This window comes from Scyliorhinus canicula, chromosome 7 (assembly GCF_902713615.1).
Source record: "Scyliorhinus canicula chromosome 7, sScyCan1.1, whole genome shotgun sequence".
Lineage (NCBI taxonomy): Eukaryota > Metazoa > Chordata > Chondrichthyes > Carcharhiniformes > Scyliorhinidae > Scyliorhinus > Scyliorhinus canicula.
The window spans coordinates 18,477,492-18,499,690 of NC_052152.1; the positions used below are offsets into that span (position 1 = coordinate 18,477,492).

Sequence of the window (22,199 nt, forward strand, 5' to 3'; positions counted from 1 at the left end):
AATTGGGAGAATTAATTTATTTTCATTCAAGACATAATAGTGAAGCACTTTTGAAAAACAAAATTAAATAATGTAAGTCAGGCTGTGAAGGATGGAAAATATGGGCATACTAATGAAGCTGCCAGAGATTCACAGCTTGTGATACGTGTGGAAATATGACCTAGCAGCTATTTCAGACAATTTACAACGGAGCAGGGAGTGGATCCCACCAGCCAGTTCTAACCAAGGGCCCTTGAACTGCTTCACGTCCATTGTGGTTCTCCTTCAGTAGGTATTTCTGGCCAATATCATAGAGGGCGCGCCACGTGAATTCAACGAAGAATTTATAATTTATTTGCTTAAAATTCTGCTTATTATTATGTATTATTTCTGAGTGGCGATTGCATTAAGTAGTTTCTGCTTTACGGTTGCTGCATGCCAAATTAGATTTAATGTTCTGAATGTGTTTTGTATTGTCAGAGCGTGTTCATCCGTACTGTGTTGTAGAGTTGGACAATCCAGTGCAGAAAGCCACCAGCTCCGTGATGAGCAGCATTTCTAACCCCTTGTGGGACCAGCAGTTTGTGTTGTGAGTATGGTATTTCTATTTATTTTAAGCTGAAACTTCTCGCTGCTCTGCATTTCTGGTGGTTGTCCTTTTTCCTCCTGAGTTTCGTTCAGTTCAAAAATAGTTTTGTGGATGGTGTTAAGTTGTTAATAGCCCATCTCAGAAAGAGGAAAGAGCCACTAAATAAAGCTTGATGTGTTTTTATACTGTTGCTGCAGTCTTAAAAACATCAAAAATAGAAGAAGGTGTAGATGGCGTGGCCCCTCCATTTAACACTATTATGGTTGATCTTCTGCCTCACCACCTCCCCAGAACTCCCCATATCCCTTGATTCCCGGAAAGATAAAAATACTTCAATCCCAGCCGTAACTTTATCCAAGGATGGCGCATCTGCAACTCTTTGGTGTAGAGAATTTCAAAGATTCACAATTCCATGAATTAAAGACTTTTTTTCCCTCTGTTTTAAATGCTGGACCCTTTTCCTCAGATTGTGATCCCAGCCAAAGGAAACGAGTTCTGCGTTTCCGCTGTTTAGCCTCGTTCCAAATTCCATGTTTCAATGAGATCACCTCCCATTATTCTAAACTCCACAAAGTATAGATGCCCCAATTTACTCGGCCTCTCATCCAGTGAACCACTCTAGTGAATCTTCCCCAGTAAGACAAATTTATCGTTCCTTAGATATTGTACGAATAAGGAATGAAAGACTTCCGTGTTTCTAGAGTGCTTTTCAGGGCTGCGACTTGTTGAGCCAGTTTTGGTGAGGCACAGTGAGTCTAGTTTGTTTGTTTTGTGTGGGGGAAGGGGCTAACCAAGGCGGCAGGACTGGGGAGGGGGCGATTTTAGTCAGTGAAAGGGTCCGCTACCAGACGCGAAGGTCCTGGCTGATCAGGGGGGTCGGTACATGGTGGTTTCAGGCACGTTGGAGGGAAGGTCCGTGGTCTTCGTGAACATGTGCGTCCCGTATTGGGATGATGTAACATTTATAAGGTGGTTGTAGGCTGCAATACCAAATTTAGACACTCTTCAAACGTTGGCCACTTCGGCGATGGCGGTTCACTGGCTGCGTTCGTGGAGGAGACAGGAGGTGTGGACCCATGGCGGGTTTACGCACCCTGGGGTAAGGAGTTTGTTTTCTTCCCCGGTACAAGAGGTGTACTGGAGGATAGGTTACTTATCATGGTTAGGACTCTTTCCCAGCGGGATGGAAAAAGGCGGAATATTTGCATGTGGTCTTTTCTGACCATGCTCCGTACTTGGTAGACATGTGGCGAGATCTACCGGCCGCGTTGCGCCCGAAAAGCAACGTGACACGGCCAGTAGATGCCTGAAGATCTCGCCTCCGGGATCAACCCGGCTCGCCACACCCTGCAAGATCTACCGTGACCTCTCAAGACACTGCAGTGTGATTCCCACCCATTGTGGGCGGGATCACTTTCTGGCAAATCTGTGTTTTAGAATGAGCTAGTCTTACTGTAATATGCATTCCCGAGATCTCATCAAGGCGTGGGATCTAACTCCCTCGTCTAGGAGACTTTGGGTGAGCACCGTTCACTGCTGATCTCCACAAATGGGGACCAGACGAATGGCACTCGTGGGGGGTCTCTCTGGGGATCGGATGCCCTCAGGCGCTTGCTCTCTGGGCAGGGTGGCATTCTGGCACCCTGGTTGTGCCAGCCTGGCACTGCCAAGGTTCCAAGCTGGTTTATTTTGTGCAACGGGAATCGGGCCCGCGGGTGCCCTGTGTGGGTGCAGGGTCAAGGACCCCCTTATCGCTGATTTGGGGGGGGGGGGTTGAAGTCGGGGGGAGGGGGGGGGGGCTGAGAGATTGGGACTCCATTTTGAAATGGCGTTCCGATCTCTCCCTGTACTAAGGAGTTCCGGTGAGTGGAGCTCCTCCGTGCAGAAAACGGGGCTAAATGCGGCCTCAGCCACACGTTCCCCGCTGGGCCCATGATCTACCCGAATGGCTGCTCCGAGCTCCGGGAACCACCTGGCTAATCGCGCACTATGGGACTCTGTTCCATTCGGCTAGATCGCGTCCCTTGTGTTGGAGGTGGACCGGACGCAGAGCACAGGATGGAGGTTAAATGTAGGGCTTTTGTCGCAGGTTGGGCTCCGCGGGCAGGTCTCGGGAGCCGTAAGGGAATATGTAGAGTTCAATGAGAATGAGATGGTCTCACCCTCTTCTCTGTGGGAGGCGGCGATTAGAAGGGAGATCATATTGTACAAGGCACACATGGACGGGGAGGCCAAGACTGAACACCAGAAGTCAGTAGATGAGATCCTGAGAGTGGACCGTAGGTATGCGAGCGACTCAACGCTATTGGCACACAGGAAAAAGTTGCAAATGCAGTTTGACCTGTCTACGGACAGGACGGGGCGCCAGCGTTTGAGGAGGGTGGTGTATGGGGAGAAGGCCAACATTTGTTGGCTCATCAGCTAAGATGGCAGGAGGCTGCTAGGGGGATTATCCAGGTGAGGAATTCAGAGTGTAGGCTGGTTTCCGCCCCAGACAAGGTGAATGGGATATTTCAAGCCTTCTATGAGGGGCTTTATAGATCAGAGCCGCCAGAGTGCGAGCTGGGAATGACAGAGATTTTAGAGGGCCCGGTGTTTCCCACGGTGGGGTAAGAGCTGGAGGCACCACTGAGTTTGGAGGAGGTTCGAACAGCATTAGGAAAGATGCAGATAGGGAAGGCACCTGGGCTGGATGGGTTCCCAGTGGAATTCTACAAGATGTTTGCGGATCAGCTGGTTCCATTATTCAAGGGGATGTTTAATAATTGTCTGGCGTGAGGTTCTCTTCCTACGACACTTGCCAGACATCTACTTCTCTTCTCCGGAGGTTGAAACCCTGTCTCCCAGAGATAATTGAGGAGGACCAGACGGGATTTGTAAAGGGCCGAAAGCTCCAGTGTGAGGTGACTGCTCAATGTGGTTCTCAACCCAGCGGCTGGGCTGGAACCTGAGGTAATCGCGTCGTTGGATGCGGAAAAAGCGTTCGGTAGGGTCGAATGGAGGTTACTCTTTGCGGTTTTGGGGAGGTTTGAGTTGGGCCCTGGGTTTGTGTCGTGGGTGCGGTTATTGTACTGGGCTCCTTCTGCTGGCGTCCATATCAATATCATGAGTTTGGGGACTTTTCGGCTGCGTCGGGGGACGAGGCAGGTGTGTCCTTTATCTCCCCTCTTGGTTAGTGTTAGTGATCGAGCCACTGGCTATTGCCCTGAGGGCCTCAAACAGATGGATAGGTAGGGGTGGGGTTGAAAACAGAGTGTCCCTGTATGCGGATGATCTGCTGTACGGGAGGGATCCGGAGCCAGTTATGGGGACATAATGAGTATATTGAAGAACTGTGTCTCCTTCTCTGGATGCAAGTTAAATGTACGGAAGGGTGAGTATTTTTTGGTCAACACTTTGGGGAGGGGAGCCGGTCTTGACCAGGACCAGCTTTTGGTATTTGGGTGTCCAGGTGGCTTGGGATTGGGTGTGGCTCCGTAAATTGAATTATACCAGCCGATTGAGTAGGGTTAAGGCTGACTTGCAAAGGTGGGACAGCCTTTCCTTGTCCCTGACGAGCCATCAAGATGAACAAGTTGCCGAGATTCTTGTTCTGCTTCAGTGTCTTCCGGTATTTCTACCCAAGTCAATTATCCGGGGGATTGTCTCCACTTTAAAACTATGGAGGCAACTCCATCAGTATTTCAAGCTGTGGTCCGTATCAAGGTGTGTCACCATTTGTGCGGACCACTTGTTCAAGCCGGCAAAGTTGGATGTCACATTTAACGGGGTGGATGGGGAAGGGGCTGGAGAGAGAGAGAGTGAGTGATTTATTCCTGGGTGGGTCGGTTGCCAATCTGGAGGAATTGATGGAGAAATCCGGGCTGTCGGGCTTGGACTCGTTTAAGTACCTCCAGGTATGAAATATTGTTTGGATGTTTCTGACATTCCCGGTGGTGTCGCCATCATCCTTGCTGGAGCGGGTCCTTTCCTTTTTGGGGTCGGAAGAGGGTAGTGCATCCGGCATATACGGACGGATTCTGGGACAGGATCTGATCTCAGTGGAATGGGTGAAGGCCGAATGGGATGAGGAGCTGGGGCCTATAATGGAGGAAGAGGAGTGGAGTGACGCCCTACGCAGGGTAAACGCAATGTCACCTTGTGTGAGGCTAGGCCTGATCCAGCTCACGGTACTGTTTAGGGTGTATCTCACTAAAGCCCAAATGAGTTGTTTCTCTGCGGGAGTTGAGGATTGGTACGAACGCTGTTCCACAGGGCCATCTAATCTCACACACATGTTCTGGTCCTGCGCCAAGCTTGTCGATTTCTGGGTCTCTTTTTTTTTTCAGCCCTATGTCGGTGACCCTGAACATTGAGTTGGTGCCCTGCCCTTTAACGGTTATATTTGGGGTTTCGGACCGGCCGGAGCTGCGGATGGGTGGGGGGGGCAGATCTCCTGGCCTTCGCCTGGTTGGTTGCTCAGAGCTGAATCCTATTGGGTTGGAGGCTGGTGACGCCACCTAGTGGCTCAGCCTGGCTGGGTGACTTAATGGAGTTTTTCAGCCTGGAAAAGGTCAAATACAGCATGAGGGGGTCAAATGAAGGGCGGCTCTACCGCATGGCAACTGTTTACATTGTACTTCAAGGAATTGGCCACTTAGTTGTTATTGATAATGGAGGAGGGGTCCTTGTTTACGAGGTTATTGTTTGATTACTGTTGTTTGGACTTTTGTACTTCTGGGGGGGTTTTGGTATAAAATGACAAAGGCGTATTAAAAATATATATTTTTTAAATACATTTATCGAATGCTTTTCACACCATCAGATATCTCCCAGCACTTTAGAACCAGCCAAGTACTTTTAGTGTAATGGAGCAAATGGAGACCAAAGCGGAGCACAGTTCTCCAGGTGCAGTCTCACCAAACTCATATATAATTGTAGCAAGACTTCCTTATTCTTGCACTCTAGTCTCCTTGTAATAAATGCCGAACCTTGACAAATTTGGTCTTTGTGTCTCTCTGGGGGTTTGCGTAATGTTGCAGATGGACACAATCAAGCGTGGATTGAATTTTATTTCAATTTGTTTCCTGGTTGTAACACATTCATACTGTACAGTATGTAAAGTTCCGTGTGTGTGGTAGTGTTACGAGTGAACCTCAGCAGTGATTGGCTGGTGGGTGATTGTGGGGACCGACACTGGAGTGGTGGCAACTCTATGCAGCTATTGTTCATAACTTAGATTTTTTGTTTAGGTGCGTCTGTGTGCGCGCGCGTTTGTTTGTGTATGCACGCGTGTGTGCATTTGTGTGTATGCATGCATGTTCGTTTGTGTGTGCACGCGTGTTTGTGTGTGTGCGCACGCTTTAATTTCCATAATAAACCTATTCTCATTTAGCCCAACATCTAATGACGCCAGAGGGAGCTATCCCATGGAAAGGAACAGTGTAATTCTGTGAATGATGCAACGATGTAAATTCAGGGAGGCCAGCTCTTAAATATCATTCTTCCCATCTCCCAAGTTATATAAAGAAAGCTTATTGTATGCGTTTTTAAATATGTACAAAATTGACTAACTTTTGAAGAGGTTGGATGCAGGAACGCAATCTCATTAGACCTCCAAAAATAGTTGAATTTGGGTTGGGTCACATGTGGGGTGGGTCCACTTTGGGTTTTAATGGAGGTGGAGGAGGCAACCACGTTGCTCATGGGAGGTGGATTGCTCATTTAAATATTATAATGAGGATGCATGTCTCCGGGTTAACCACTATTCTAAATGTAATCATGTCTAGCTAGGTTTCCAGGACCTTGGGATGCCCATTGAATAGGAAGGTGAGAATATAGGTGGATCCAGTTCTCCTGCTTCATCCAGCCATCCCAAACAAACCCTTCTAATTCTTTCCCCTCCTAGCCTCAGATCTCTCTCTCTCTCTCTCTCTCTCTCCTCCCTCTCTCCTCTCCCTCTCCCTCTCCCTCCCTCTCCCTCTCTCTCCCTCTCTCTCTCCCTCTCCCCCTCCCTCTCCTCTCTCTCTCTCCCTCTCCCTCCCTCCCTCCCTCCCTCTCCCTCCCTCCCTCCCTCTCTCTCTCCTCTCTCTCTCTCTCTCTCCTCCCTCTCCCTCTCCCTCTCCCCTCTCTCCCTCTCCTCCCTCCCCTCTCTCTCTCTCTCTCTCTCTCCTCTCCCTCCCTCCCTCCCTCCCTCCCTCTCCCTCCCTCCCTCCCTCTCTCTCTCTCTCTCTCTCTCTCTCTCTCTCTCCCTCCCTCCCTCTCTAGAGCATAGAGCATAGAACAGTACAGCACAGAACAGGCCCTTCGGCCCTCGATGTTGTGCCGAGCAATGATCACCCTACTCAAACCCACGTATCCACCCTATACCCGTAACCCAACAACCCAACCCCTTAACCTTGCTTTTTTTAGGACACTACGGGCAATTTAGCATGGCCAATCCACCTAACCCGCACATCTTTGGACTGTGGGAGGAAACCGGAGCACCCGGAGGAAACCCACGCACACACGGGGAGGACGTGCAGACTCCGCACAGACAGTGACCCAGCCGGGAATCGAACCTGGGACCCTGGAGCTGTGAAGCATTTATGCTAACCACCATGCTACCGTGCTGCCCTCTCTCTCTCTCTCTCTCTCTCTCTCTCTCTCTCCCTCCCTCCTCCCCCGGCTCAATACCGAAGGCCGACTTGCGTGCCAGCTGGTTTGCTCAATCTGGTTCTCTGCGGCTGGGAGATTGAGATGAAAAAGTATGATCGGATTTTGCCGTTCAACTCGGCAGGACCCGAGAAAAAGTTGTTATGCCGGGTTTCCTGACACTCAAAATAGCACCACCCTGTTCCCTCCCTGCTAATATCCAGCCTATTGAGTATGAATTACAGCTCTTTTGAATACGCAATGCAGCAACTTGCATTTATATATCACCTTTATATCATCGCCATTTGGCCCATCGAGCTTGCTCCTCAATTCAGTAAAATCATGGCCGATCTGATTATGGCTTCAACTCCACTTTCCACCTCCCTCGAATAACTTTAGATTCTTGACTAATCAGGGCGTCTAGCTACCTTGCCTCAAAAATATTCAGTAATCCTAACCTTCACCACTCTCTGGGTAAGAGTGAGTTCCTCAGACACCCTTTTGAGAGAAATCATTTCCTCTCATCTCCGTCTTAAATGGGAGATCCCTTATTTCTAAATTGTGTCCCCCTAGCTCTAGCCTCTCCCACAACATCTGTCCTGTCAAGTCCCCTCAGGATCTTGTATGTCGCAAAATCACACCTTGTTCTTCTGAACTCCAATGGATACAGGCACAACCTTTCCTCATAAGATAAGCCTAGGTATCAGTTGAATGAACCTTCTGACATATAATAATAATCTTTACTAGTGTCACAAGTAGGTTTACATTACCACTGCAATGAAGTTACTGTGAAAATCCCCGTGTCGCCACCTTTCAGCGCCTGTTCGGATACACAGAGGGAGAATTCGGAATGTCCAATTCACCTAACGGGTCTTTCGGGACTTATGGGAGGAAACCGGAGCACCTGGAGGAAACCCACACAGACACGGGGAGAACGTGCAGACCCCGCACAGACAGAGACCCAAGCCGGGAATCGAACCGGCTCCCTGGCGCTGTGAGGCAACAGTGTGAACCACTCTGCTACCGTGCCGCCCTATTTATGTCCTTTCTTAAATAAGGAGACCAGAACTGTACACGGTGCTCTAGTTTATGGCTCTCCAATGCCCTGTACAACTGAAACAAAACATCCCTACTTTTAGATTCCATTGCCCGAGCAGTAAATGACAACATTCTATTTGCCTTCCTGGAGCAATGGAATGTTGTTACCCAACACAGGCCCTGGTTATGCCAGGCTGCCATAACCATACACGGTTACATCACAGGTCAGACAAGATGCTGGCAGGTCAGGTCATGTCAGTGATGTGCTAAGCATAAACAAGCACAAATTGACACTGAGCAAACAAATGAGACACTAGGCCAGGTAACCAAATGCTTGGTCAAGGGGAGAGGCTTTAAGCAGCCTGAAAGGAGGTAGCATGACAAAGCAGTTTAGGGAGGAAATTCCGGAGCCTGGGCGCTGAAGGGCTGATGGGCAAAGGAAATGGGGATTAACAAAGTCCGAGTTAAGGGAACTTGGAATACTCAGATTTGCACAGATGAGGGTGGGAAGGGAGGGTGTGCCGTGGGAGTGTGCATTTAATTTGAGGGAGGAGAATGTTTTACATTGGTTTGCGAGGTGCTTTGGAATCCAGGAACTGGCGGTTAACTGCATTCTCTGTTTTTCTTTTTAAATCCAACAGCGAGTTGAGTGCCAAGTCGAAGAAACTTCACATGCAGATTTTGGAGGATGGAAGACCCTCAGAGAGTGCGTAGCTGACAACATCGTTAGGGTTGTGCCCAACCAATTATTACTGTAATTGGAACATTCATCTCATCATGTGAGATTAAGTGCTCTGATACATGAAGCCATGTAAATGTTAGTTTTTTTCCAGGTTAGGTGTTGTGAAGTTTGTTTGTACCTGGCTGTACAGCGTGAACCTCGAGTTCGGACCTTTTTTATTTTGTTGAAAAGTTGTTGCATTTTCATCGAAATGGAGCATTCGGACTCTTTGAGCTTGCTCTGGCTAATCTGTACCACAACTCCATTTAATTCCCTTAGCTCAATATGAAATGAAAATCGCTTATCGTCACCAGTAGGCTTCAATGAAGTTACTGTGAAAAGCCCCTAGTCGCCACATTCCGGCGCCTGTCCGGGGAGGCTGGTACGGGAATCGAACCGTGCTGTTGGCCTGCTTGGTCTGCTTTAAAAGCCAGCGATTTAGCCCAGTGAGCTAAACCAGCCCCAATATCGCTTGATACTAAAGCCTAATGCAAAAATATCTGTCCCCCTATTGAAAACTTCTGTTGTATTGACCCAGTAACAATAGCTCAACACTTTAAGCCTTGGTATTGTTTTGGTGAATATGCACTGTAGCCCCTCCAAGGAAAATGCGTGAGTACCAACAGTGAACACACTGCTCCAGGTGGGATCCAAACAAGACTCTACAATTGACGCATCGTTCCCTTTGCATTCCAGCTGCCTTGGGATTCAGACCAACTTTCCATTGGCCCTTTTGATTACATTTGGTAGCTGCACTTCAGCTTTTAATGATCTGTATGCATAAACACTCCAAGCTTGTTGCTCCTCTGCAGTGCCTAGCCTATTTCCATGAAGAAAATATTGTGATTTGTCTTTCTCCAGTCCAGTGTGTGGCTGAGCTGCCACTTCCCTGGATTGTACCCCCATCTGCCACAGTTTGGTGTATTTGTTTATTTAATCAGCCAATGTCCCTTTCTAACTTCCTGATCCCTCGATAGCTCACTGCACTCTCCAACTTGGTGTCATTTGCAAACTTGTATGTCTGGAAAAAAAAAGTTAATATTTAGCTCGATATTTGTGTGAAATGTGAACGTTGCTGGGAGTGTGCAGCAGGTCAGTCAGCAAAGGCTTACCAGTGGATTCATTAGTCGCCGCCCTAGCCGAAAGGTTGACTTATTTCTCTCCAGTTGTTTCTGAGTCACTGTATTTTCAAGGGTTTTATTTTGATTCTGATCGTGTTACTTCCCACTGCAGGTGCTGTCCTTGGTGCAGTGACGGTGCCCATAGACCTGTTCAAGAAACAGCCCAGTGGGAGACAAAGCTTTCGCCTGGCAAACACACAGAATGGGAACAGTTCAGGATCCATCACAGCTGAGGTACAACCACCACAAACACGTTGATCGTTCCAGGGCGCGTGTCTCTTGGGAGGGGTGCCATTGTTTCAACTGAGATTTTGAATTCAAATTCACCCGAGCTGTTTTACCCTCTTAAATTGTGACCGAACCCAATAAAAATGGCTAGAGCCTAAATAAAAATGGGGCGCTAGGAAATCTGAAGCCAGATCTCTTTGTTACAAACAAAACTGTTTATAACTACAAATACGCCAATTTGAGTTAGGTTTAAAAGTGACCAGCCATTCCCTGGAAAATAAAACCTTTTTGAGTTTGACGTAGGGATGTTGATGCTGGGAATGGGATTTTTTTTTCATTTAGATAGCTAGGGTTGGTGACAGTCACTCCCAGATTAAGCTGTTCCTGGTTATAGGTTAGTGGTAAGCTCCATCTATTCTGCCTTGGCCTCCGAGGAACTGCACGTGGTGACCACATTCCTCCGTTTCCGGTTCCAGTCACCCTCTTTCGTGCTCATCACTATTTTTGTTTTGTATCTTAAGATTTTTGTTTCGATCCCTGGTCTGCTGGAACACAGGCTCCCTTTGCATGCCGACTCCCGGCTCTGAGTTCAAAGGCAGCAAAGAAATACTTCAGCCGAGTGCCGGCAGCCTGCATTCAGTCCAGTATTGGCAGGAGACATTGAACTGGGTCACAATGCTGATAGGGTGGGTCTTCCGAACCTGATGTATTATTACTGGGCGGCGAATATGGAGGACGTACGGAGCTGGGTCAGAGGGGTTGACTCCCAATGGGTCAGAATGGAGGAGAGTTTGGGTCGGGATTGAAGGTGCTAGCGACAGCGCCGCTCCCGACGGGGAGATACTCGGGGAGCCCGGTAGTAATAGCTTCGTTGAGAATTTGGAGGCAGTTTCGCCAGCACTTTGGGTTGGGGGCAGGGTCAAGGGAAATGCCGATTCAGGGGAACCATAGATTTGAGCCAGGGAAGTGGGATGGAAATTCTCGGAGATGGGAGGAGAAAGGAATTAGGACACTAAAAGATTTGTTTCTTGGGGGTCGGTTTGCGGGATTGAAGGAGCTGGGGGCGAAGTATGGGCTGGAGCAGGGAGAAATATTTAGAGACTTTGCCAGAAAGGAGATAAAGAGCTTCCCAGTTGAGCCGGCTTCCGCATTCCTCGAGGAGGTCTGGAGAGGGGGACTGGAGAAGGGGGTGGTATTGGCGGTTTACGGGACCATTTTGGAGGAGGAGATGGCGCCGCTGGAAGGGATCAAGGCAAAGTGGGAGGAAGAGTTGGGAGAGGGTATGGGGGAGGGGTTCTGGTGGGAGGTGCCCCGGAGAGTGAATGCCTCCACCTCATGTGCGAGGTTGGAGCTGATACAGCTGATGGTGATGTATAGAGCACACCTCACAAGGGCGAGGATGAGCCGGCTCTTTGAGAGGGTAGAAGTTGTGTGTGAATGTTGCAGTGTGGGGGGCCTACAAACCACGTTCATATGTTTTGGTCCTGTCCAAAGCTGAAGGATTACTGGAAGGAGGTTTTTAGGGTAATCGCTAAAGTGGTGCACGTGAAACTGGACTCGGTCCCTCGGGAGGCCATATTCGGGGTGTCGGACCAGCCGGGGTTGGAAACGGGCGTGGAGGCAGATGTAGCCTTCGCCTCGTTGATTGCCCGAAGGTGGATCCTGTTAGGGTGGAGATCAACCTCTCCATCCTGTGCCCTGGCGTGGCGGGGGGAACCTGCTGGAATTTTTGACACTTGAAACGGTCAAATTTGAACTGATGGGAAGGATGGAGGGGTTCTACAATTCATGGGCGTTATTCATTATACACTTTCGAGAATTGGATTACAGCGAACATTAGGGGGGGTGGGAGGGTTGGGGGGAAGAGGGATTGTATATGTTAATGGTGACTATGGGTGATTCCTGATTCCTTTTTGTCATTTATTTATGTTAACATGTGGGTTAATGTCTGGGGTTTGGTGGGAGGATGGGATAGTTGTTATTGATATGGGGGTTGACATTACATTCGTCACTGATTGATTATTGTTTATTGTTGGGTGTAAATTTAGGAGAAAATGTGAAAAGGAGAATAAAAATATTTTTTATAAATGCAGATAGGGAAACGGGCAAAAATGAGTTGCTGCGAACACGAAAATGAGCTATTGTCGTCCCACCATGTAGTCCTCTAATTGGGATGTGTGCGAAGAAAGTGTTGGGTATTCAGTGCCAATTTTTCATCCTGCAATGGAGGACTTCACCTCCACCACACATTCCTCGGCCTCTTATGTTAGAATCAAGGTTCTATTGCACTCTTCTTTTTTTTTTTAATCCTTCTCCCCATCTTCAAAATTGGAAAAACCTCTTGCCTCCATTCAATCTTTTGCTTCCCCCCCCCACCCCCCACCCCCATTTGTTTTGGGGCAAGTGTTTTAAAGTGATGGTTGGATGTTACTTCACCACGTTTCTGGTAATCAGTCTTGATAGAATCCTTACAGTGCAGAAGGAGGCCATTGGAACCATCGGGTATGCCCCGACCTTCCTAAAGAGCACCCTACCTTGGCCCACTCCGCTGCCCTATCCCTGTAACCCCGCGCATTGTTCATGGCCAATCCACAACATTGTTCTCGGATTGCTCATTATGTTTAAAGTAATCACCTTGCTTTGCCAATCTCCTCCCACCTTCCAACCTAACCACTCACCCAGGGTTGGTAATGTTCAAATATTCATCATTCTGCTCAACACATGGAACTCCAGTCAGCCACATGACCCCACAGCCTTTCCATGACTACTGTTTAATGCTTCCTATTTATTAAGCAATCCTGCTGCAACAATTTAAATACCTCTATCTTTCATGGTTTAGCCTCATGCTCCGTTTGTTCGATTTTGCCCACTATTGCCCACTCCTGCTGTTGAAAACAGCTTTTTTTTGCCAACTGAAATAGACTAAAGCTAATGCGATTGTGGGGATGTTTTCTGACCATTTCGCCCCCCCCGCCGCCCCCCTATCTTTCCCCCTTAACAGATTGGCAACTTATTTGGGTTCCGCAGGTTGCCTCAACAAAACCCCATCATTCATGTGAGTGTCGACAGGTTGTGCATCTGGAGGTTGAGAGGGTGGGGAGAGAAGATTTATTGCAAGTAAACCCTATCCTCCAGCATCCAAATGTGCACTTGCAGTAATGATCGATGACTTTTTGCCCTTTTTCTTCCCACCACTCCACCCTGTTGTCATTGAGCTATATGTAGCATCTCTATTGCTTTCCAAGCAAAGATCAAGTACAAAGAACAGCACAGGAACAGGCCCTTCGGCCGTCTAAGTCTGCGCCGATCACGATGCCTGTCTAAACTAAAACCTTCCAAGGTCTGTACCCCCTCTTCCCATCCTATTCATGTCTTCGTCAAGATGTCCCTTAAACATCACTGTTGTATCTGCTTCCACCACTGTTCCAGGCATTTGCCACCTTCTGTGTAAAAAAAAAAAACGCACATCTCCTCTGAACTTTGCCCCTTGCACCTTAAACCTATGCCCCTAGTCATTGACTTTTCCACTCTGGGGGGAAAAGTTTCTGACTATTCACTCTGTCCATGCCCCTCATAATTCTGTAAACTTCTTTTTAAATTTTAGAGTACCCAATTCTTTTTTTTTCAATTAAGGGGCAATTTAGCGTGGCCCATTCACCTGCACATCTTTAGGTTGTGGGGTTGATACCCATGCAGACACGGGGGGAATGTGCAAACTCCACACGGACAGTGACCCAGAGTCGGGATAGAACCCAGGTCCTCAGTGCCATGAGGCAGCAGTGCTAACCACTGCGTCACCGTGCCACCATATAATTTTGTAAACTACTGTCAGGTCTCCCCTCAACCTCCATCGTTCCAGTGAAAACATTCCAAGTTTATCCAACCTCTCCTCATAGCTAATACCCTCCATACCAGGCAGCATCCTGGTAAACCTCTTCTGTACCCTCCCCAAAGCCTCCATTTCCTCCTGGTCGTGTGGCAACCAGAATTGTACACAAATCATAAAATCCCTACACTGCAGAAGGAGGCCATTCGGCCCATCGGGTCTGCACCAAACCTCCGAAAGTACACCCTACCTTGACTCCCCCGCCCTATCCCTGTAACCCCACCGAACCCTTGGACACCACGGAGCTATTTATCATGGCCAGTGAAGCTAAACTGCACATCTTTGAACTGTGGGAGGAAACCGGAGCAAACCCAAGCAGACACGTGGAGAATGTGCAAATTCCACACAGACAGTGACCCGAGGCCCGAACTGAATCTGGATCCCTGGCACTGTGAGGCAGCAGTGCTAACCACTGTGCCACCCCAAAGCACAGGACAGGGATAAATCTGAGACTTTCTAGTCAGTACTGCTCAAACATTTGTTAGATAGAAATTCTTGAACTATAGGGGAAGGTTTGGAATTTTCAAGGGACTACGGATGGTGTGAGACTCCTTCTTGTCGTGTCATGAATGCACCGGAGAGTTGTCTTTTGGATGGAGCAATATTTTGCAAGGATACTCTGTATCTACGGTGGAATCACCCTCCCCTGTCCGGTATTCTGATCCTAACGTGTCTTGGTATTGGGTTTGTAATAGCTCTTAAATGTGAACATCATTGTCTTTGTTGATTTCAGTTCTGTTACATGGAACCTAACGAAGCTAAGTGCCGGCAATCCCCCTCACTGCTTTCAGCAAAGAAAGTCGAAAAGGACCGAACGGTCATGCCTTGCGGCACAGTTGTTACAACAGTAACTGCTGTTAAGACCAAGCCTCGAACGGATGGAAAGCTGTGTGGCAGTCCTACAGGTAATAAAAGCTGTCCTGGGTTCAAATCTCACCACTGCAGATGGTGAAATTTGAATTCAATGAAAATCTGGAATTAAAAGTCTAATGATGACCATGAAAACATTGTCGCTCGTCGTAAAAACCCATCTGGTTCACTAATGTCCTTTAGAGAAGGAAATCTGCCGTCCTCACCTGGTCTGGCCTACATGTGACTCCAGACTCTCAGCAATGTGGTTGACTCTTAACTGCCCCTCGAGGGCAATTGGGGATGGGCAATAAATGCTGGCACAGCCTGTGATGCCCACGTCCGATGAATGGGTAAACAAACAAACAAAAAATTCTCATTACTTCAGAGTAATATTGGGGCTAAGAGGACGGGTTGCACAATCTAGGCCTTTATTCCCTTGATTTACAGGTGATTAAAAAGTGAACTAATTGGGGTATTTAAGATTATTACAGGATAATCATCTCTTCTTTTGCTGAGGAAGTCCATAACAAGTTGACATAAGTTTAGAAATAGATTTGGGCCATTCGGGAGTGATATCAGGAAGCACTTCTTCACAATGGAAATCTGGAAATCACTTCCTCCAGAAAGTTGTTGAGGCTTGGGCTCTGTTGAAAAGTTCAAAGCTGAAGTTATAGATTTTATTTCTCTGTTAGGCAGGGGTATAATAGATGTCGAACCAAGTTGAATAAAAGGAGTTTGAGATATCAACCAGCCACGATTTAATTGAACAGTGGCAAAACAAACCTTCAGGGCTAAATGGCCTTCTCCTGTTCCTATGAACCTTCAGCTTGACACGCTGCTGAAAGTTACCTTCTCTCTTCCTACGTGACTGCGTTTTAAGAAAAAAAGTGGATGAAAAGCGCCTGGTGACTCCCAGTAGTTGTGAATAACTCTTTATCAATGCAAGTCTTATTTTTCAGCACACTGACTGGAGTATCATCCAGTATCTTCCTGGCCCACGCGATTTGAGCATGGAGATTGGCTGGCCCAGTGGGTTCAGTAGGCTTTTCTAATGCTGAGCAGCTCCAAGCTGAGCCTTATCCCATCCTGGCCACAACTGTCTATCCACACTTCTGCTCCCGAGGAGTGAATGGACAATGATTACAATTGAGCACTCTGACCTTTCCTGTTGCTCCTCCCCAGCCCTAGCCTGGAGCAGACGCAGAATTGTACATGTGCAACAGCAGCTGTTTCACCATGCTGCTCACAGTAAGTGTGCAAACCACTTTATAGGAACAGAGGTGTCGCAACATGTAAAGCACAATTTAGAATAATCTTTGTTATTGTCACAAGTGGGCTTGCATTACCACTGCAGTGAAGTTACTGTGAAAATCCCCTAGTCGCCACACTCCGGCGCCTGCTCGGGTACACGGAGGGAGAATTCAGAATGTCCAATTCACCTAATAAGCGCGTCTTTCGCGACTTGCGGGAGGAAACCGGAGCACCTGGAGGAAACCCACGCAGACACTGGGAGAACGTGCAGACTCCGCACAGACAGTGATACAAGCTGGGAATCGAACCCAGGTCCCTGCCGCTGTGAAGCAACAGTGCTATCCACTGTGCTATCGTGCCGCCCATCAGTACCATTTAGTACCTACTTGCCAAAGTGCAACTTAGTGCATCTCTTGAGGCTACAGGATGTAATTGCCGGATCTTGAGATCAATTGGCTTCTTTTCCTTTGTTGCTTAGGGCACTTTATAAGCAGTTGGAAAGGCCAGTGTTTCCTTTGAAAGAATCTAACAGTGTGCCAAATGTGCAAAGCCTCTTAGTAAATGTGCGAACTAAGTAACCCTACTCTGTCTAAAACTGCTTGAAAACAGGAAGTTGTGGGTTTGCATCTGTTGTATCCAGCTTCACCTCTGCCAAACCTTCTGGACCTGGTTTTAGCTGCACCTTTTCAGGGAAAAGCTCGGTATTTTGGGTGCCTGCAGGTTGCAACCAGTATCATGCCTGCTCGTCGAGCACCATAAACCTTCAATTCTGCACACCGGGAGCAGATCATGATTAAGTCTGTATCCACTCATCATTATATCAGGGCAGCATATGTTCTCGCTTGAAGAATGAAAATTGCTTATTGTCACGAGTAGGCTTCTATGAAGTTACTGTGAAAAGCCCCTAGTCGCCACATTCCAGCGCCTGTTCGGGGAGGCTGGTACGGGAATTGAACCGTGCTGCTGGCCTGCCTTGGTCTGCTTTAAAAGCCAGCGATTTAGCCCAGTGTGTTAAACCTAATGTAAGGAAGCATTTTCAGTTGTCAGTATTGCTGAACTTGTCAAATGTTCCTGACTCATCGTACTTCACAGATAATTATTCACTCTTTAAGAACGTTGACCTGAAGCTTTTGTGACGGGTGTTGTTAAAAATATCTTCAGAATCGTTTCCATATTTGGAAAGGTTGCCGGCAACCCATCAATTAAATCAGTTGGTGATCCCGAAGCACAGTGCTCATCATTACTAATGAAATGAATGAATTGTTTCACTTCTTCAAAAAGATTTGTGCCTTATGTCCTCCCAGTAGAATTCAATTAACCTCTCATCACAGCGGCTCTTGGCATTCTCATCTGCACTTTTGTCAAAAAGCACGCAAAATAATTCAGCAGTCTTGTTCAGAGATTCATTTCTACTCTGTATTGCACCATTATTGTGTCACAAATTACATTGACAGTCTCAACAATGATCTTCTCTTTCCCCTTTAAAGTGATTTAATTGTCTCCTCTTTAATCAAAAATAACTTCCTATGTCTTGTACACTTTAATGTTAGTGCTTCGGTATCCACTGAGGTATAGTCATTTCAAACTTCCATAACAAAACCTCTAACTGATACTAACAATTGTGAAGCATTTTTCAATAATTGTATCAACATTTTGCAGTGATTTGCTGACGGCATTAATTCTTCGAAGTAAACGATTCCACAAACAGTAAAATCTGCAACTTTGTACTTTTCAAACTTCTCTGCTCAGGATTTCACACGTGGTTTCTCTGAATTTGGTGTGGCTCTGTCTGATAAATATTCCTTTACATCGACAAAGTTCAGTCTCTGAGCCAGAGCAGCATCTGCACCAGCGGACCACCTGGTGTCACAAATATATTTTGACCATCAAATGTATTCCATCTGTCAGCTCCAAGCGTGATTGCAGCATATTCCACCGACGCATGGAAACTGGAAAGAAAGCATAGAAGTTTTGAATAAAGTCAAAACAATTTACGTCTGCCTCTCTCGATTCAGCTGCTGCGTTGCAGATCAGATTGAAGGAATGGCTGGAGCATGAGATGAATAATGCACAAGGGCTTGCATTGTTCAGTCTTGTTTGTAGATCTGAATATCTTCCTGCCATTATTGCAGCACATTGAGACTCTACACATGACACGTTTTGATGCCCAAACCTACATTTCAAATGATACCCAAAAGCATTGTCTCCAGGCACTTGGAAGTGTGGGATTGTAGCTGGACAAAACCGTGAAAATGCTCCACAACTTCACCATCGCTGGCCACATACGTTAAAATTTGTGTTAATTTGTCCGCATGACTCACATCTGGTGTTGAATCAATTATTTAGGGCACAGTATTGGCATCATTAACTCTGCCATTTTAGTGATGAAGTCATCGTAGGTTCTTGTGCTTTCAAAAAGTTGGTCTTCCCTGAGCCACAATATTGAAAACTTTTCAAATGCTCTTCGAGAAGCTCGTCAAATTCACAGGCATTCAGGGCAGGCTAAAATATTACCTCTTTGAGTTGACACTGATGATTCATCATGTCCTCTGAAAGGAAGTCCAAAGGAATACAGCAGTTTGACTGTGGCAACAACACATCTCTGCACTTTCCTCCAGTAAGAATACTCCGTTTCAAACTGAGCTGATAATGCAGAATCGGCTCTTCCAGATAATTTACATCTTTGAGCGAACGCACACATAGCCTTAATATGACTTTTGGAGGTTTCAAGATCAGCAATTTCTCTTCCAACATTTCTCCAGTTAGAGAGGGCTCATCGAGAAATTATTGTTTCCCTTTATCAGGCTCAGGGAATAACTTAAGACTGCCTTAGAGGTTTCCCAAGAAATCAACCAGGTGAACATTCGGGGCAGAGGTGAGGGGGGGGGCGGGGGGGCGGGGGGGGGGGGGGGGGGGGCAAGCCCTATCCTGCAGTGCTGTGTATTTAATTGAACGTCCACCTCTAGGTGGGACGGCAATGTTACCACTCTTAAGGTATCCTGGAAGGGCAATGAAAATTCCAATGTTTTTAAATTATGGACTGACTCTTTTTTTAAACTATAATGTTTGACTTTAGGATCTGTCTTTTTCCGCGTGTCTCAACCTTCATACACCGCATGTATCAGATGTGAGAATGCAATCACCTACTAGATATCTTTGCTAATCATCTGCAGACACGATGGCCATATTTTACTTATTTTTTAAAAAAATTTGGCTTTTGTTGCCTGTTTTCCAGCTTCATCTTCCAATTATAAAACCAGGTTGGTCTGAACCAGGGATATTCCCCTGGTTGCTCAGTATTGGCAGATTATTGAGGTGACTCCACCAGGCTGCTCCCTTCTGTCAGAGGCACACGGTGCCTGATCGAGGTTCCCGGCATCAGGACGGTGGGGGCACTGAGAAGACACCGCCTCATCCTTGCTGCCAACCCCACTCACCCCCCCCTCCCCCTTGACCCACCTTCCGCCATCACCGCCATCCTGGGATCCAGCGACAATCCCGGGCCTCCAGTGGATGTCATTCCGGCAGCAGCCGCTGCCTCCCCTGGAAGTCGGCAGCACTTGGGCAGGTGGGACCTTTGCCCCGGTACCCTTGACCCCAGGGAAGACCTGCCACTGACCCATCAAGTGGCTGAGTGATAAAACAGGCCTTCCAGAAAGGAGGAAATAGAGGGCTCTGGCTGGTGGCCATGACCACCATTTCCTCCGCAAAACTTTGGCCATTTTCTCTCCCTTTCCCCATAGATGTTGAGATTGAAACTTGGAGCCTTTTCCAGTCAGAGTCCAGTAACCCAACCGATAACGATAGCCTTCCTTTTTCTTTTCCTTCATAAAAATTGCAGATTCCCCAGTAAAGAACACTACAGAAGTGAAAGATGCCGATGAAGAGTTCTTGACTGTTGGACACTCTGAACAGGGAGCACCAGTTAGTAAAATCTTGTCATCATCTGACACAGGTATGGATTGTCTGCTACAGAGGGTGCTTTTTCTTTTGTAAGGGACTTCTTGGGATGAACATCTAAATCCGGAATCTCGGAGTATCTTTATAATTTGTGAAGTTTGATGCTGAGGACTGTTGATGCCATGGTTACTTGATACTGGGTACATCACTGTCCGTGTGGAGTTTGCACATTCTCCCCAAAGATGTGCAGGGTAGATGGATTGGCCACACTAAATTGCCCCTTAATTGGAAAAAATGAATTGGGTACTCTAAAATTTCTAAAAAAAAAACAAGACGATTCTAGATACATGACATTGTAGTCATTGAGTTGAGGTACAAAAGTTAGATAAAAGTAATCTCTTGGTTGTCTTTATGGATGTTGTGCTTTAGACTGAACTGCACAAACCTGGCATCAAGACCCATTGTGACAATGGTTACCAAATTGGTGATGAGCGAGAGGCAAGGTTGCTCTGCCGTGCTAAACTTTTCCATTGTTCCGGGTTAGTCCTCTTTTGTAGCGTGTAACATTGCAACATCTTGAGCCATTGTAGATTATGTGCATGCATCGTCTGCGTAAGGATGTAAAACTCTAGGTATGGAACGTGGCAGAAATTATGTCCGAGTTTCTTGCAGCACGGGCTTCCTCACATTCGTTATGATGTGGAGATGCCGCCGTTGGACTGGGGTAAGCACAGTAAGAAGTCTTCCAACACCAGGTTAAAGTCCAACAGGTTTGTTTCAAACACGAGCTTTCGGAGCGCTTCTCCTTCAGGTGACCTGAGGAAGGAGCAGCGCTCCGAAAGCTCGTGTTCGAAACAAACCTGTTGGGCTTTAACCTGGTGTTGGAAGACTTCTTACTGTGCTCACCTTCGTTAGACCACACTTGGAGCACGATGAATGGTTCTAGTCTCCACATTGTAAAAAGGATATGGAGGCACTGGAGAAGGTCTTTACTTGTATGACACCAGAACTGAGGGGTTATACTTAACGGAAAAGAAAAGTCTGAACGGTGACCTTAATGGAGATCTTTTAAGCTTATGAATGGGCTTGACCGGATTGGCTGAGAGTTTCCACTTGTGGAGGGATCCAGAACCAACGGCCAAAAAATATAAGATAATCACTCATGAATCTAATAGGGAATTCAAGAGAAATGTCTTTACCCAGCGAGTGATTGGAATATGGAGCTCTCTACTACAAGGAGTAGTTGAGGCAACCAACAGGAATGCATTTAAGGAGTAGCGAGATAAGCGCATCATGAAGAAAGGAATAGGAGGTTGTGTGTTGATGGGATTAGGTGAACAAGTGTGGAAGGAGACACCATGTGGAGCATTAACACTGGGACAGAGTAGTTGAGCTAAGTGGCCCATTTCTGTGCTGTCAATGCTATATCATTGAAAAGAGGTAAACCTCTTGGTCCTTGTCCAATTCCCCATAGAGTTTGAATTTTAATATTTGAACTTGGTTTTCTTGATTTCCCATGAGGTGGTGGGAAGAGAGCAAAACAGATTTCTCTGTTGGGATGTGTGTAGAAACCCTAAATTTAGGGCACTTTTTTTAGAGTCCAGAACAAGGCCGCATTGATAAAAATATTGGGATTAAATTACAGCCGCGGCTGGATATGAGAAGTGAATATAATGTAATCATGCTTTGGGCATCAAGATGTTTGCTGGTTTCAAAAATAAATTCCATTTCAACATAAATCAAAGTCTGCATAGAATCCCCTTCCCTGTTGTGTCTTTTTATCTCTTGTCTCATTGCTCACATATCTATTTTCTTTGTACTTGTACTGCAACATGCATTACCAACTGCTGTGCTTTTATTGAAGCAGGAAGTGCAAAGCCCATGCTTTTGGCAATTGGTTGCATGTCAGGCCTTGACTGTCCAGTATCCTCCAATTTAATTTGAGTAACCATAGTGATCAAAGAATCAAGTGTTTTTAATAATCCTTCATGCCCGCCTCCCGGTTCAGTTGGTTACCAAATT

At 46.8% G+C, this 22,199-nt stretch overlaps 1 protein-coding gene across 3 annotated transcripts in view; it reads left to right on the forward strand.

The window, feature by feature from the left end:
• The window catches only part of LOC119968756 (C2 domain-containing protein 2), a 66,417-nt gene that overhangs the window by 38,580 nt on the left and 5,638 nt on the right, over nucleotides 1-22,199 (forward strand). For all 3 annotated transcript variants that reach the window (XM_038801443.1, XM_038801441.1, XM_038801442.1), the window contains 5 exons: nucleotides 460-568; nucleotides 8,860-8,924; nucleotides 10,173-10,294; nucleotides 14,908-15,079; nucleotides 20,119-20,232. In XM_038801443.1, coding sequence (XP_038657371.1) covers nucleotides 460-568; nucleotides 8,860-8,924; nucleotides 10,173-10,294; nucleotides 14,908-15,079; nucleotides 20,119-20,232 — 582 coding nt within the window. The remainder of the gene's footprint in view (nucleotides 1-459; nucleotides 569-8,859; nucleotides 8,925-10,172; nucleotides 10,295-14,907; nucleotides 15,080-20,118; nucleotides 20,233-22,199) is intronic.